Source organism: Macaca fascicularis, chromosome 4 (genome assembly GCF_037993035.2).
Source record: "Macaca fascicularis isolate 582-1 chromosome 4, T2T-MFA8v1.1".
Classification (NCBI taxonomy): domain Eukaryota; kingdom Metazoa; phylum Chordata; class Mammalia; order Primates; family Cercopithecidae; genus Macaca; species Macaca fascicularis.
Genome location: NC_088378.1, coordinates 70256766 through 70272128, shown reverse-complemented (window position 1 = coordinate 70272128; position 15363 = coordinate 70256766). Strand labels below are relative to the sequence as shown.

The following is a 15363-nucleotide window of genomic DNA, read 5'->3' as shown; positions in this document are numbered from 1 at the left end:
ACTGTGAAATAATTTCATGTTACTTTTCCTTTGAAGTGGACATTACTGTTAAAACTAGTATAACCAAGGACATCATATGTAAGTTTGAATAGTGAAAAATCTGAATGTTATTATCAGTCAAATTGGCTTTTTTAAGAAAACTCCAAAAGCTAATAGTTAGAGCTCTTGAATTAAACAGCATTATTTAGCCAACTTTCTTGCATTATTTGATTTTGACTTTATTAAACCTACTATGTGTGGTAATTTGTTCAAATTATTTGCAAAGATTTTATGTATTTTTTTTTTTACTAACCCTATCTATTGTATTTACACATCTTTAAAATATGTTGGCTTGAATTCTTCTCTAAATATAAGCAGATAGCATTAAGAATAGGCTGTGGACTATTAGAACAGAAAGGCATAAGCTACAGTTGTGCTGAAATATTTATGTACAATAATTAAATATACTCACATAAGCCAGATGTGCAAAATAAAACTTGATACAGGATCAATGTAAAGGAAAGCTCTATTTCATTAAGTGTCTGTAAAGAATTTTGTTAAAGTTAGGATCTGTCATTATCTTGTGTCTTTTGGTTGAAAACACAGGATAACTGAAGGATTTAATATACAGAGGTTCACGTGCCTTTTGTTCACATTCTTCCTCTATTCTTTTCAAATCTGACTCAGTGGGATTGTCATCCTTTGTAAAAAGAACCTTGGGTCAACATTCAGTAGAACCCTGCACTTGGAAAATTCTCCATTTCCTTTTGAGAAGAGAGATTGCAACTTAAAGAATTTTCACAGAATGGTTTTACTTTTTTTTTGTGAGTTGATATAGTAGGTATAGTGTGTAAAACTTAGTTAAGGAAAGACAACTCTTGGTGTATCAGGTGAGTGCATGCATGTTCACATCAATCTGTTTTGCAAACCTTAATAACTGACCCAAGGATAAAAACAATAATTTAGTAGTCACCAGGAGTTCCTCTTCCAATCACTATACTTCATTACTATGTGGCCTCTTTATCGCAAGTTTTATTGTGTTGTGGCATCTGCCACTGGATATATTAGAAACATCAGTATTTACTCATATTTAAAAAATGAGAACTGTTTGCTTTTTAAAAAATATTAACCCACTTAAAAATGAGTTAAAATGTGTATTAGATATTTTAAAATATACTTAATGATTAAATGTATTACCATTAATGTAATTTTTCATTCACTTGACTGCAACAGCCCCAATATCAATTTTATAGTATCATTAGATTCTCATGATTTATCTTCTAAAATATATCTGAAAAAAGTCAAATAAGTTAGTCCTTCAAGAAACATGATATTCTAGGTTAAGTAGATTTTAACTGTGCTTGGAAAAAAATACTAGTATTTTAAAATTACAGTGTAAAATTAAATATTAAAAATTTAAACTGCATTGTTCGTGAAATTGGGATCTTTTGACTGCATCTTAATGGTCTTAAATGTTTTAAATGTTCTTTAAATTAGTGTCCTCTACTAGATATAAAAGGCAAGTATATGCCAATTGGTTATCTCATTTTGCTAGGTGAGTCTTAAACTGTAAAAAGAAGTTTACAGGTCTCTTCACAGAGTCTAAACCTGGGCATTTTATTGCTTTCTAATGGCCATTAGGATGAAGAAGAGGCAATTAAATAGGCAATTAATGTAGTACTGACTTGAGCTCTCTGATTTTAGGTTCTTCAGAAGAGGATGAGGTCATTCAACCAGGTTTCATCAGCCCCAGGTTAGTCTTTTTTTTTTTTTTTTAAATATTTTGTTTAATTAATGTTTTAAAAGATCAAGATCACTAGAGGCATATGAGAACTTGACAGCCCTCAGGAATTCTCCATCCTTTCTACTTTGGCAAGATGGGTACCAAGTCCTCTTATACTCCAACTCCATCCTGATCACTCCATCTAAAAAACTGGTATTCCCATAAGAATTACGTGGACAACCTCTTCTAATTAACCACTTTCCCCCACCCCCACTTTTAGCAGTACTGTATTTTGTGATTCCTTTTGCTGTAACTCAAGCAACATAGATAATAGATATTTAAATGCTTATGGAGATGAATGAAAAGTATTCATGGCTTGGTCATTTTTGTAACTCCCAAAGTAAAATAGGCACTAACAAATATTTGCTGAATTAAATTAAAAATGGAGACATGGTGCTGTTTTAAAATAATTTATCATAACAGAAATAGCACAATATAATATATTAGACATTTTGAGGAAATTTTTCTTATCCAGGAAGCTCTATCTTGCTTTTCATGAACATATATCAGAATTTGCTCCTCGTTTTCATGCTGCAAAACTGAGTCATTTAAACTTTAATATTTTAAACCCAGACTTTTGACATGCTTTCTTATATTATTAAAATTAACTTAAAAGTTATAGCACCATTTTTTAGTAACAATCTTATTTTGATAATAATTTATTACTCTGGCTGGACCAGTACCACTTTGAAGGCATGCATAGGAGCTGTGATATTGCAAAGTATATGAATATTAATAATAACTACAAGTAAAATGTTATTCTGTTATTAAACTTTTCAAATATAGGATTGTGAGTAGCAAGAGGAAAGCAGTAAGGATCAAAAAGTTTAACGAGGAAACCATGATAGGATTTCCATTTGAGACACTGCTTTTTTTTAGAGTGAATCTTGACATAGAGATGATACTCCAGTGTCATGAAAAAGAAGATTCTCAAAAGTTGCTACAAATGTTTTAGTATACCAGCTAGTTTCCTCTTATTATTGTTTTCTTTTCATTTATTTATGTTTTATTTTTTTCCCCTTATTATCGACTGCGGGTTTTTCGCTGGGGCCAGTTCAGAGACCTTTTTCTTTTCTGTTGGGAAATAATGTTAACACCAATGTGTTAAGTGACTGCAATAAAGTTTCATGTCTGTATTTCCTTGTGATTAAAAAGGATTGGAGGGGAAAGGTACCACTTTCACCAGAAGAATGGTTATTTCTAGAGATTACATTTCAACTTAAGAGACTTTGAATATTCGCTGGTCCAGTTTACTCACTTTACAGATGAAGAAACTGAGTCCCAGAGAAGTTTAGTGATTAGCCCAAGGCCACAGATTAGTAAATAGGACCATAATTCTGGCCTCCATTTTCTAGCTGATGCTTTTTCTCCACAGATTTGCTTCTCACACATGCTGGTTTGCTTCAGGCATCTTTAAAGCCTGAAGATTTCTTTTAACTTGTCTCATCTTTTACCCTGCCACTCTTCTTTCCTTTTTCATTTTTGGTATACTTGCCGTCGCCCTCCAAATAAACCCAAAGGGTAAATATTGAAATAAATACCTGGGAGACAGTCCACATTCTTATTTCAGTTGATTATTTCTTTTGATGAAATAGAACTTTTTAAAAGAATATTTTTATTAATTGCTTGAGGGAGGAAGAAAGAATAGTACATTAACATTATTTAGTGTTTGCTCCACAGACTCATGGTATTTATTGCAAAAAGGACCTTTAAATTAGGAAACATACATGTTCAAGTAGTACAGTTGAAAAATACTTTCATTTTGCAGCTAAAACATGAAGCTTCCTTTTGTGCCATTCTGGGCAGAGTAATGTAAAACTTAGTACTAAATGCTTTTTCTAACCTGTTACTATTCTAATTAAAGTCATTTAAGAAAGTATTTGTTGAGCACAGTTTGGAAAATATTTTTCCTGCTTATTGGGAGAGAAGTATGTTAATGTAATAGGATTTTTGCTATTCCAAGTTTTTAAAAAGATACTTTCTACAGCTATTATGTATAATTTTTAAAAATAGAGTTAAAAATACTTTTTCTACAGAATGTCAGTCTTAAAATAATGCTCCTTTTCTGGATTTTGTTCTAAATATTTTGCTGAAACTAACTGACCAAAGAGAAGGAAGCATTTGCAAATTTTGAAATGTAAAGAGTAATTTTGAAATATAAAGGCAAATTTTGAAATATAAAGGCAATTTGTCTGGGAAACTTAAAATTTATGCTAATCCGTTTCTGTATTTCCATAATTTTACTTTATTATTCTGGGGAAAGTGTGTTAAGGTATTTAAGGAAAGTCTCAATTTCTAACATTGGACCAATAGTGTGAAGCCAGAGCATTTTGCCTCCAGACAAGGAAATTAAATGAGAATAGAATTTTGCATTTTGGAAACAAAAGCAAAGCGACCCAACTATATTCTGAAGTGCCTCTGCTGCAAGACCCACGCACCCAGTCAGGCGCGCCTTGCATTTGACTCCATGTCGTAGGAATGTCAAGAAAGTTACCGCCAAGTGGTTTACCGAAACGGGGTGGAAAGAATCAGGACAGTTTGCCCGACGGGCAGGTCGGCGGCTTTCAGGCAGGAGAGATCTTGCCAGGGGCAGAGAGAGATCCCGAAAATCGCCCCCAGCCGCGCGTCCAGCCCCTTCCCGCCGACGTTTTTTCTTGATCCTCCGAAGGCCCAGGGCGACGTTTGCCATCGCAGCTTCCCGAAAGGACGGTGCCGGGTTTGCTGGAAGACAGTTTTAGGCATGGCCCGGTGGGGGTGGGGCTGGTCATTTTCTTGGGTTCGGATTCCCTCTCTTTGACTGCAGTTATGTTAGCTTTAGGAGATTCTGGCATCTCATAGGAAAAGGGATCAAATTATAAATGATACACGTCTGGAAATTCAGTCAAAATAGTAGGCTGTGCATAGTGTTTTTGCCATAGTGGTGAAGGCAGGGGTTTCTTTTGTTTGGTGTTCTTGGGGACAAGATGACAAATGTAAAAGTCCCTTAGTGAGAAATCACCAGCCTTCTTTGGATCTACACCGCTTAGGGAGAGGAGATGGTAAAGTGAGGAATAAAGGGAAAAGTGACTGGGGAGAGAAAGGTGAGAGGAAGCTTCAGAAGGTGGAGGGAAAGCTTAGATCTGCTGGCGCGGGGTCTGGGGTCTCAGGTCTGGGCCGCCTGGGGAGCGACCTGCCTAGAGAGGCGGGTTGCGATGGCAGCGCTGGGCTACAGACCCCGCCTTATTTGCGGGGAGGAGAGGACGGGTGGAGTCACTTGCCGCATTGCCACAGCCCCTCCTCCTAGTTTTAAGAAGAACCGAAGCATTGTTTCTGCTTTAACAGAAGTCACTCATTCCTTATAGTTGAAAACAACGACGGTGGGCTCTGGCACCTCTTTCGGCTTCTTGTACTGTTGGGGGAAAAAAGTCTGGGAAAACGTGTACCTTGTTTTTTAAATGGGGAAGATTGTGATAGCCAACAGGCATGTGATAGGTTATTTCCTTGCTTTTTCCCCCCAGTACATTGACGATTCTTTGTGGCTACTTGAACTCATTTTAAAGACATTTTGAAAGAACTATAAGTCAAGCTATAAAGTATTTGGCTTTTGCAGGAATAAAACACGCCTTTTGAGTCAAACACAGGTCTTTCAGGGACTAAAAACAAGTAGGAAATGAGAAAAAAATTAAAACCAGAAGACTTCAGGAAAGTGACAAATTGGAAAGCATTCTAGGAGACTCATAGGACGACTTTATGTGAAAGAAGCACTCTAGGAGCTTTAAGAGCTTATGGGCAATTTATATTTTAAAAGGATCTTAGGCTCAAAAGTTTGGGGGGAAGGCGCAGAAAAGACAGTGCCATATTCTTAAATTGCTGAGTGATTATTTTGTGTTTCTCAATGTGTCTCCTTCCTTTACTTCTCTCCTTTTCCAACTTCTTTGCTTTCTTATTCCTTTTCCCCTCTACCCTTCCCTCGCCTCTTCTCTTCCCCTTTCTTTTACCCTCCCCCAAGGTATGTAAATGCATTTGTCTTAAATTCTTCATGAACGAATTTTAGAGGATTTTTCAGGGTTCCCAGTTGGAAAAAGCCTTCTACACAACTTGAAAGGCTGATGTCCCTCTCAGGAAATGAATGAGTCGATAACCTCTGACACCAGTGACCACTCCAGTGAACCTTACCTTAATTCCACTAATACTGGAGGCCCCCAATCAGGCAAGACTGTGAATCTCATAACTCTACTGTACAGTGTAGTTCAGTTGTGGTATTCCACACTTTGCATCCACATTCAAAATAAATTTGAATTTCATCAAATTTAACAATAAACAGATTCTGGATCTACCTACATATTATGATTCTGGTTTTATAATGACTAAACTGTTTTCTAATTAAAAGCAAACTTAAATGAATATTTTACAAAGCTAAACTATACTGGCCTGTGAATTTTGTGATCATTACTTTTATGTAAATAATAGCACTTCACCTCAATTTACATGAATACTTTCTGAGATTTTTTTTCCCCTGATACCGGATGTTGATTTTTTAAAGTGATTATTAAAATATGAAAGACATATAAATTACTTTCTCGATTTCATATTATGTCACAAGCTTAGCCTGTAATGCTATCATTGAGATTACTTTTTTGTCAGTGTAATCAGTATGATAGAAGTAATTTCTACCATCAAAATAATGCCTAGTAAATGTTTTGTTAGTAAATAATTTTTTCATAGCCTTGCGCTTTTGTTAAACTTTCAAAGTCATTGGATTTTTGCACCTTTTCTTTTCTCCCTAACAGCTGGCACACGGTTATTCCTTCCAAAATAAATAAAATGAGAAAGTAGCCCTGTTTCCTAAAGAGAAATAAAAGGAGTAACATACAAAAAAAATCTTTCCAAATTGATTAGTTTTGATTAAACCTTTTATCACAAACAGCTGAAAATAACTTCTATTTTTTATACATCCATTTTCCAATCTGAACCAATTAAATTTATATTTAGTTGTTTAATATGGGGAGGGAGTATAAAAGGTGGATACAGCTTTTTCCATAGCTCTTCGATTCATAATCCCTACATTTTAGCTTGTGTGAAACTGTGCTGGAGTGTGGACGTGTTTGAAGAGACTGGGAGGGGGATTGCTGGCATGATGGGGGAGGGTCAACTCAGTAGCTTTGTCGAAGGAAGTGGTATCTGAACAGTTAGTTTCTTGGTAAACTGCTTGTTTAAGAAAATGGGGGGTGGGGTAGGCAAGTCTGGTGGTGCGTTTTAAGGTTTTAAAACAGGTAATATTTTATTTTTTAAAATAAATAAAGCATTTTTAGTTAATCTATAATATTTATTGTTGTATTCAATAAGGGCGGTAATACTGTTGCCAGCATCTTGTAATCATCGTTTGAACCAGTTTGAAAGGTAAAGGGGTAGGCATTTTGAAGCTGGGGGTCAGTCGAGGAAGGACAGTAGGAGCTTCCTCCGTTATTACATTTTCGTTTATTCAACTCTTCTGGCCACTGGTAGTGGACTTTTAAAATGTCAGGGTACAAGTCAATATGATATGAATTTACCTTTTTTCTCCCACTTGTCCTTCTTTCTCCACCCCACCCCCTGCCTGTGCCGGCTTTTTTTCTCTCCCACCTCTTTCTCTGACTCTGCTGCCGCCTATCCTGGCGGCTCCTCTTCACCTCCCCTGCCTGGAGATCCCCTCCCCCTCCTGCCCTATGTCCTCCGGCTCTTGGGGAACAATCGCCACTGATTGAGGTTCACTCTATGTTAGGCTGGAAAACTGGGCTGTTATTTAGGAAGTCATTAATCACATCTCCTCCCCCGGAAAGAGATGGCAGAGAAACCTGTGAAGTACAATTCCTTACCAACCCCCTCTAAAATTTTCCAAAATGGTTTACTTAAACACAATTTGACTATATGAAGGTGATAACGATTTTTCTAGTAGGATTTTATTTTAAATTTGAAAATATTTCGGGCATAATCAGGTAACTTATGTGCCTCTGCCTTTTCCTAGGTGTATGTTTTCATAATCTAAAGTTTCATGGGGATGTAATTAGGTTTAATTAGATCTTTTATAAATTATATATTTTCCTCTAAGAATTGAATTAAATATGAAATTAGCGTTCCAAGCAGGTTTACTGCCATGGAATAGCTGAATTCTTAAGGGGGAAAAAAAGCGTTAACATCGGTTGTTTTATTTAAACGACCCCCTCCCATGATTTTATTTATTCGGGCTTGTGTGTAAGGCACGCGTGTGCACATATATGACTGTGCCTTTTTTCCTAAATCTATGATTCACAAGGACCCTCCATTGTGTTTAAGTAGAAGCACAAAATCAGCATTCTGATTTACCCTAAAGAAGCGTTCCAAATTGTCTTTAAGATAACATGTTTGAGTTTTTCGTGTTCATTCATAAATTATTTTGATGTCAGCATAGATGAAATGGCGATTGGTTATCTCTTCCTCTTGCCAGCCCCTTAAGGATACGAGGTGAAATTAGTAGCAAGAAAGCATGTAATTGACAAAGTCACGTGTGCTCAGGGGGCCAGAAACTGGAGAGAGGAGAGAAAAAAATCAAAAGAAGGAAAGCACATTAGACCATGCGAGCTAAATTTGTGATCGCACAAAATCAAGATGTTAGATTGATGCAGAAGATCACTCCGTTCCAAAGGGAAAGTTTTCATCTCACGAGTTTGGAGCTGAGGGCCCGTGGGGCAACATGGCCGAAGGTTAATTTTCTTTTCTATTGTTTTACTGTGAATTTCTTTCTTCTTTTCTCCTCCCCCTCCCCCTCTCCCACCCTTCTTTGACCGTCCCCCCTTCCCCTTTTACCCCAATACTGGGCATTACCTCCCAACCCCCCATCACGCAGTGGGGCTTTCTGCAAACCTATTGTTATAGATCTCCAAAAATGTTTTGTACCGCCCACACTGATTCACAACTTGAAAAGCTTTCAGGGGGCTATTGTTTGAATTGTGTGAGTGTGATTAAGCGCAGTTTCAGTTAGTGAGCCCAAGAAAACTTTTATACACCTGCCCCCTCCCCCATTCCACCCCAACTTTAATTGAAAGTTATGGGGGGGAGGGGAATGCACATTGCAAATAACGCTGGATTCACTGCTGCCCCATGTGCCTTAACTAGTAGCTCTAAACCATCTTCACGATTTCTCTTTCCTCCTCGTGCCCGCCGGAGAGAATAGTTTTGCTGAAAATTTCTCTTTGTCAATGGGATCAGTATTAAATCAGCAATATACAAGTAAAGTATCGCATGTTGTAATGTAAAATGTGGCTGAAAAATGGAGTTAAATGAAAAAGAACACGTATGTATAGAAACGTGGAAGTTGGTGTGATCGATAGAACAGTGTGGCTTCCCCCTCCCCCGCTTTCCTTTTAACCCTTTATATTTTAAATATTTTCTGTAGGAGAAAAGAAATCAAACCATTTTAAAAAAATGTTTTTTTGTTACCCTTCCCCTACACTCCCAGGCAGGCAACTTTTTTTTTTTTTCCAAATCTTTGAATGCACATTGAATGGGAATACAGACTGACTTTTTTGTCCTGTTCCTTCTCAGGCGGGGCGAGCAAAGGTGGTGGAGAAGAGCCCGGGAAGCTGCCGGAGCCGGCAGAGGAGGAATCCCAGGTTTTGCGCGGAACTGGCCACTGTAAGTGGTTCAATGTGCGCATGGGATTTGGATTCATCTCCATGATAAACCGAGAGGGAAGCCCCTTGGATATTCCAGTCGATGTATTTGTACACCAAGTAAGCCAAGCTTTTTTTTCCCCCTCTTCATCTTTTTCCATGTGGAGGAGCTGATCAGTAGTTATGCCAATAGACGTACAAGAAGATGCCCTTCGGTATATTGAAAGACAAAATTTTCCCTGAAATTACTAGGTAGTGCAGCGTTTAGGGTACGTGTATGGGCCTTTTCCTGGGTTTTCTGTCAAAAGAGAAAAGAAAATATTTGAAATTTCACTATATATCTTCAGGTTGATGTTATTAGCATTTCCCCCTGCTTCATTCTACAGCGAACTAGTGTTCATGTAGCTTCCGGTATTATCTATACAATATACTCTGTCGCCTGTATCTGGTGAATGGGTAGAAAAATGAAGAAACATGATCATTTTAAGGTTGAAAAAACAAAGTGAAACAGTTTGCTGTGGAAAGAAATGTATAGATTGCCTTATTTTAGACACCTCTAGTCACAGTAGCTCCCTTTATTATTTCATTGCTGCCTGTCCAGTAGTCATTTTGTAGACTCAGATAAAAATAATTTGACTTCATAGTAAAATAAAATAGAACACTGTTGACTTAGTATGACTATAAAGAAATGCGTGCAATAGAGGGATGCTTGACAAACATTTTAGAAATGTGCTCCGTGTAGTCAGTGGTCTAAGTATACTGTCTCTTTAAGAGACTGAACTCAAAAAAACATGTGGCCAGAGGCGGCTCTAGTTTGTGTTTTTAAAATGTGCTGGTCTGCTACTTGGGGTAAATTTCAACCTTTGCTTATATTGTGTTGTAATTTTTAAAGATGTTTTAATACCAAACAGAATTTCATTGCTTCCCATTTTCAAAATTTTATCCAGGAAATAATGAATTAATACTTCTGCCTTTACTCTACTGCTTAATCCCTTTATAATAAAAAAGATACTTTTATGGAAGCCTGATTGTTTCCTCAAAAAAAGGTAAATATAAATTTTCTGTAGCGAATTCATAGTTAGAAATAAAGAGGTTTAGGACTAAAGAGGTTTATTTTGGCATTATATCTTAAGTTAAAAAGAATTGAATGAATGACTGTTAATACTGCAGATTGACTGACAGATACATGCATGAAATACTTGGTATATTTGCTTGAAAAGTATGTATTTGGTACTGTGTTGCATGTTCCTAGTAATATTTATACCCCCTTCCCTAAGGAATATCATCTTCAAATTAAATATATAAACAATAGAAACATATGAAACCATTCTGTTTTGATCTGTTGTCCTTTGGTGCTTGGTAGCTTCCTGACCTTGCTGTGTGGTGTGTGTTTTCCTTTCCTGAAGGCCTGGCCATCATTATTGGCTGTTTATATGTGGAAGGATCAGCATAATCTGTGAATTGAAACAGGGTTTAAATACACAAATACGAGTCCACATACAGACTACTGGATTTTATGCTTCCTATTTTATAGTGCAAAATGAAGCTACATTTTCTGTTTTTTCCCTTCTAAGACTGGATGACAAAAATCATTGACAAATCCATTTTCTCTCAGGCTCTTTCTTCCCCCTTTGAACCTTCTTTAGGTTGTTAAATTGTTTTTTACGATCTCATAAATTTGTTTTATAGATGAATGAAAAAAATAGCCCTTTTCTTCTTTGTCTGGTCACACCTTTTTATAATTTGATTTTCTGTGTTTACCTTCTAAAATATTCAAATGTTAAGATATTTTATTAACCAACGTTAATGTTTAGATCCATGAGACATTTGTGTTTACACTATTTAATGATTATATATTGGTAAACATTCCTCTATTCACTGAATTAAAACATATAGCTGTTAAAGTTTTTTTAATATATAGCTGTTTCTAGACTATAAACATTGATTTTTAAATAGTTGACTTAATCTTCAGTTACATACAGTATATATGTACAGTTCATGTATATATTAAAAGGACAGTATTAAATGATGCCTAGTTAAAGAGGTTTCTTATATTGTAATTTACATACATTGTATATAAATTGTATGAATAATTGTTTTGAAGAAGGCAGGAATCCTACTGATGTTAGCCAAGCAACTACAAGTAACAGTTAGATGGTTGTAAATGATATAGGTATTATGTGTGCATCCCTTGTGGAATAAGGTTGCAATTCAAGACTATTTCATAGAATTAAAAAAAATTTTATTACTATTTGAGAGGCCATTTTAGTTCTATAAGCAGTTTTGAAAACATTCCAGGTTTTATATCTATGTACTATTTTGTTGTGAAAGGATATGTATCATAGACGATTAAGAATTTTAAATGTTCAACTGTACCTGTATCTACTCAAAATATTTTAAATATATGACATAGTTTTTTTTGGAGTGTTTGGAAGCACATGTGTCATTGGATTTTTTTTTTTTTTTAAGTATTCTGAAGCATTTTTAATATGTATTTGGGGAAATAAAAAACAAATTATTTGTGTCTTTAATAAATATATAAAAATTTATGCTAAGGCACCTGGGATACTTTTTCTCTTAAAAATAGTGATTGCAAGTAACCATATATCAAAACGTATTCAGTTGCTTCAAAATAGAGAATGTATACATGTGTGTTTTAAAATTGAGCTGTGTATTTGTAGTTATGTATATTTATAGTTACATAATTCTACTTAAAATTTATTGGCAGTAATACAGTCAAACTTTCTTGTAGTTCCTGTGATGTCACCAAATCCTCAAAAAGAAACAAATGCCTAGGTGCTGTACTTTATCTCTCTTTAGACATGTTGATAAATGCTGTGAGATTCTGCTGTTTGAGGATGGTATGTAACCATTGATGGTTTAAAATGACAGTATTCATTTGATTTTCTAATGTTAACTTGTAATTTAACTAGTTCCTATTTTTATTAATGTGAAAATATATATTCTGACCCATGTTAATTGTGAAACATTGATGCAGTTTAGTAATGAATATTTTATTTTTAAATATTTAACAAAATATATAAGTATTGTATTTGTGAATTTTGTCATATCTCACTGTTGAGGTTTTTAAAAAATATTTAATAAAATAGGAAATTTTTGATTATTTTATTTTTAAATATAAATTTTTAAGAATTTCTTAAGTATCCAATGCAAACACAGATTTGTTTCAAATGAAGTAAGGATATATGTGGTTAATACAGATTTGTTAAGTCTAGATTCTTTTTTTTTTTTTGAGATGGAGTCTTGCACTGTCACCCAGGCTGGAGTGCAGTGGTAAGATCTTGGCTCACTGCAACCCCTGCCTCGCGGGTTCAAGCAATTCTGCTGCCTCAGCTCCCGAGTAACTGGGATTACAGGTGCCCGCCACCACGCCTGGCTAATTTTTTGTATTTTTAGTAGAGATGGGGTTTCACTGTGTTGGCCAGGCTGGTCTCGAACTCCTAACCTCGTGATCCGCCTGCCTTCGCCTCCCAAAGTGCTGGGATTACAGGCGTGAGCCACTGTGCCCGGCTGTAAGTATAGGTTCTTACTAAGGTGATTTCATAAATTAGAATATGATTATTTAGTAAGTGCCAGTAATTAATACTCCTACCAGTTTCTTACATTTTTTAAAATCACGGTTAGATTTAGGATAACATTTACATTACCTGGAGAATGTTACTGGCAGTTTTTTGAAATGTTAAAAGTTCTTAGTAAGACTTAAATGTTTGATGGTACTTTAGAAGAATAGAATGGTAATTAAATATTAGATCTCTTTTGGAGAAGGGCAGTGTTAACTTAATAACTACCTATTGATGTTTGTTATATAGGTTTTTTTATAGATTTTAATATTTATTTCCAAAGTCGTTATCTTACCTAATAAGATAAAATGATCATTTGAATTTGATTTTGTTCTAGGGAGGTGTAGAATACATTCTCCTTATTGCTCTCTCCTCAGCTTATGTGCATAATAATACTTTCTTCACATATAGGGTTTATATATACTTGGAATTCCTTGCCATCAAATATGATACAATTGTTTACGTAAATGTATTTCATTTATTTCATAATGTATGCATAATGTTTGTATCTCTTTTTTTCTCAAAGAAAAAGTAATTTCAAAATGACTGCAATTTAGCTACCATTACTCAGTAGGCCTAAATATTAATAATTTATCTTTATTCATCTTCATTTACCTTACAGATATTGGTGTTTTCTTATGGTCTTTATTTTGGAATTAGATTTTGATGTTTATGGATAATTCAAATGCCCACATTAGAAAGGCTTTATATATTTTATGTTCCTTTGCTTCAAAAATATCTCAAGGAGTAAGGGAAATAGAAAAAATAAGAATTGTTATTGTTACTGAGTTAAAGCATTAACAGTAAGAGATATGAAAACATTTAGAGATGACTAATACTTAAATATATGAAAAATTTCTTACAGTTCAATTGATCTAATATAGAGTTCTTATACATTTAATTAATTATACAATGTAGGAAAACAAATTTATTTCTGTATGTTCATTAAGGTCTTTTCATAATATTTCATTGCTGATTAACTAGCCGTGTTTAGTTTTGTTATAGTTAAGCATAAAATCATTTTTCACATGAAGAATATGTGTGATTATTATTATTCTCTGGACTGCTTAATATACCAGTTTAAAAAAAGACATCTTGGAAACAAAAATGTGATCATAAACAGTTACAGCTCATTTGTATAGTGAGTTATACATTTTAATATTTTTAAAATAGTTTATAACCTACCAGATTTTTAAGATGATTTGCCCAGTTCACCAATTTCAGAGAATCCCAAGCTAAGTGCTTTAAGGTCGTTTAATCGTAATATCACGTTTAAAGGCATTTATTATAAAACAAAATTTTATAAGATTTATTAATGTAGCCCTAAAGATACTTTTGATTTTCAAGTGGTGGTGCATTTTTCATACTTTTTTCATGTATTTAAGTTCTACAGAGATACTCTGATTCAATTTAAATGTGAAATGTGAATTAGGTACATATTGAAAATGTAGTCCTTTCTCCTATTTTAAAGATTATTGGTGTACTTCTTAAATATTTTTCTCCTACCTTTTTATTTTTTATTTTTTTTATTTTTTTTTTTATTTTTATTTTATTTTTTTTTTTTTTTGAGACAGAGTCTTGCTCTGTCGCCCAGGCTGCGGTGCAGTGGCCGGATCTCAGCTCACTGCAAGCTCCGCCTCCCGGGTTTAGACCATTCTCCTGCCTCAGCCTCCCGAGTAGCTGGGACTACAGGCGCCCGCCACCTCGCCCGGCTAGTTTTTTGTATTTTTTAGTAGAGACGGGGTTTCACCGTGTTAGCCAGAATGGTCTCGATCTCCTGACCTCGTGATCCGCCCGTCTCGGCCTCCCAAAGTGCTGGGATTACAGGCTTGAGCCACCGCGCCCGGCCTCTCCTACCTTTTTAAAGAGCAGTTTTAGGTTCACAGCAAAATTAAGAGGAAAATACATAGATTTTTCCATGTACCCTTGCCCTTTCAAATGCATAGCATCCTCCATTATCAACATCCCCTACCAAGAGTGGCACATTTGTTTCAAATATGAATGTACATTGACACATCATAATCACACAGAGTCCATAGCTTACATTAGTGTTAGCCTTTGGTGTTGCATGTTCTCGCTAATTTTTGATTCCTCTTTTATTTTAAAAGACTATTCACAACAAATGAACGCAGTAAATCAAATAATTATTTTTTAAATAAAAATGTGAGTGTCAAATCACAAGTATTCAGTGTAACCTTTTAAAACATGTCTTTAACTTGTCTCAGAGTTCTTAGGTTTCATGAGAAATTAAAAGTTTATTTGTTACCTGCGTTCAACCTGGTAGATTAAAAATTGAGTCCTTCACTGTAATTTTTGTTGCTTTCAGGCAGCAACAAAATATTATTTGGATTTGGTTGAATTCTTCCTCTTCAGAGATAGTTAGAAATATTACAGATAGTTATGTCTACTTTAA

The 15363-nt window shown here is 35.1% G+C and overlaps 1 protein-coding gene across 7 annotated transcripts in view; it reads left to right on the top strand.

The window, feature by feature from the left end:
- LIN28B (lin-28 homolog B) overlaps positions 1-15363 on the top strand; it is a 139137-nt gene that overhangs the window by 11758 nt on the left and 112016 nt on the right. For 4 of the 7 annotated variants that reach the window (XM_065543662.1, XM_015449028.3, XM_015449027.3 and 1 more), the window contains exons 2-3: positions 1684-1732; positions 9302-9489. In XM_065543662.1, the coding sequence (XP_065399734.1) occupies positions 1684-1732; positions 9302-9489 (237 nt within the window). Of the gene's footprint in view, positions 1-1683; positions 1733-8307; positions 8461-8841; positions 9051-9301; positions 9490-15363 lie in introns of those variants that run through there. The other 3 variants (XM_065543664.1, XM_065543663.1, XM_074037387.1) reach the window with 3 other exon arrangements.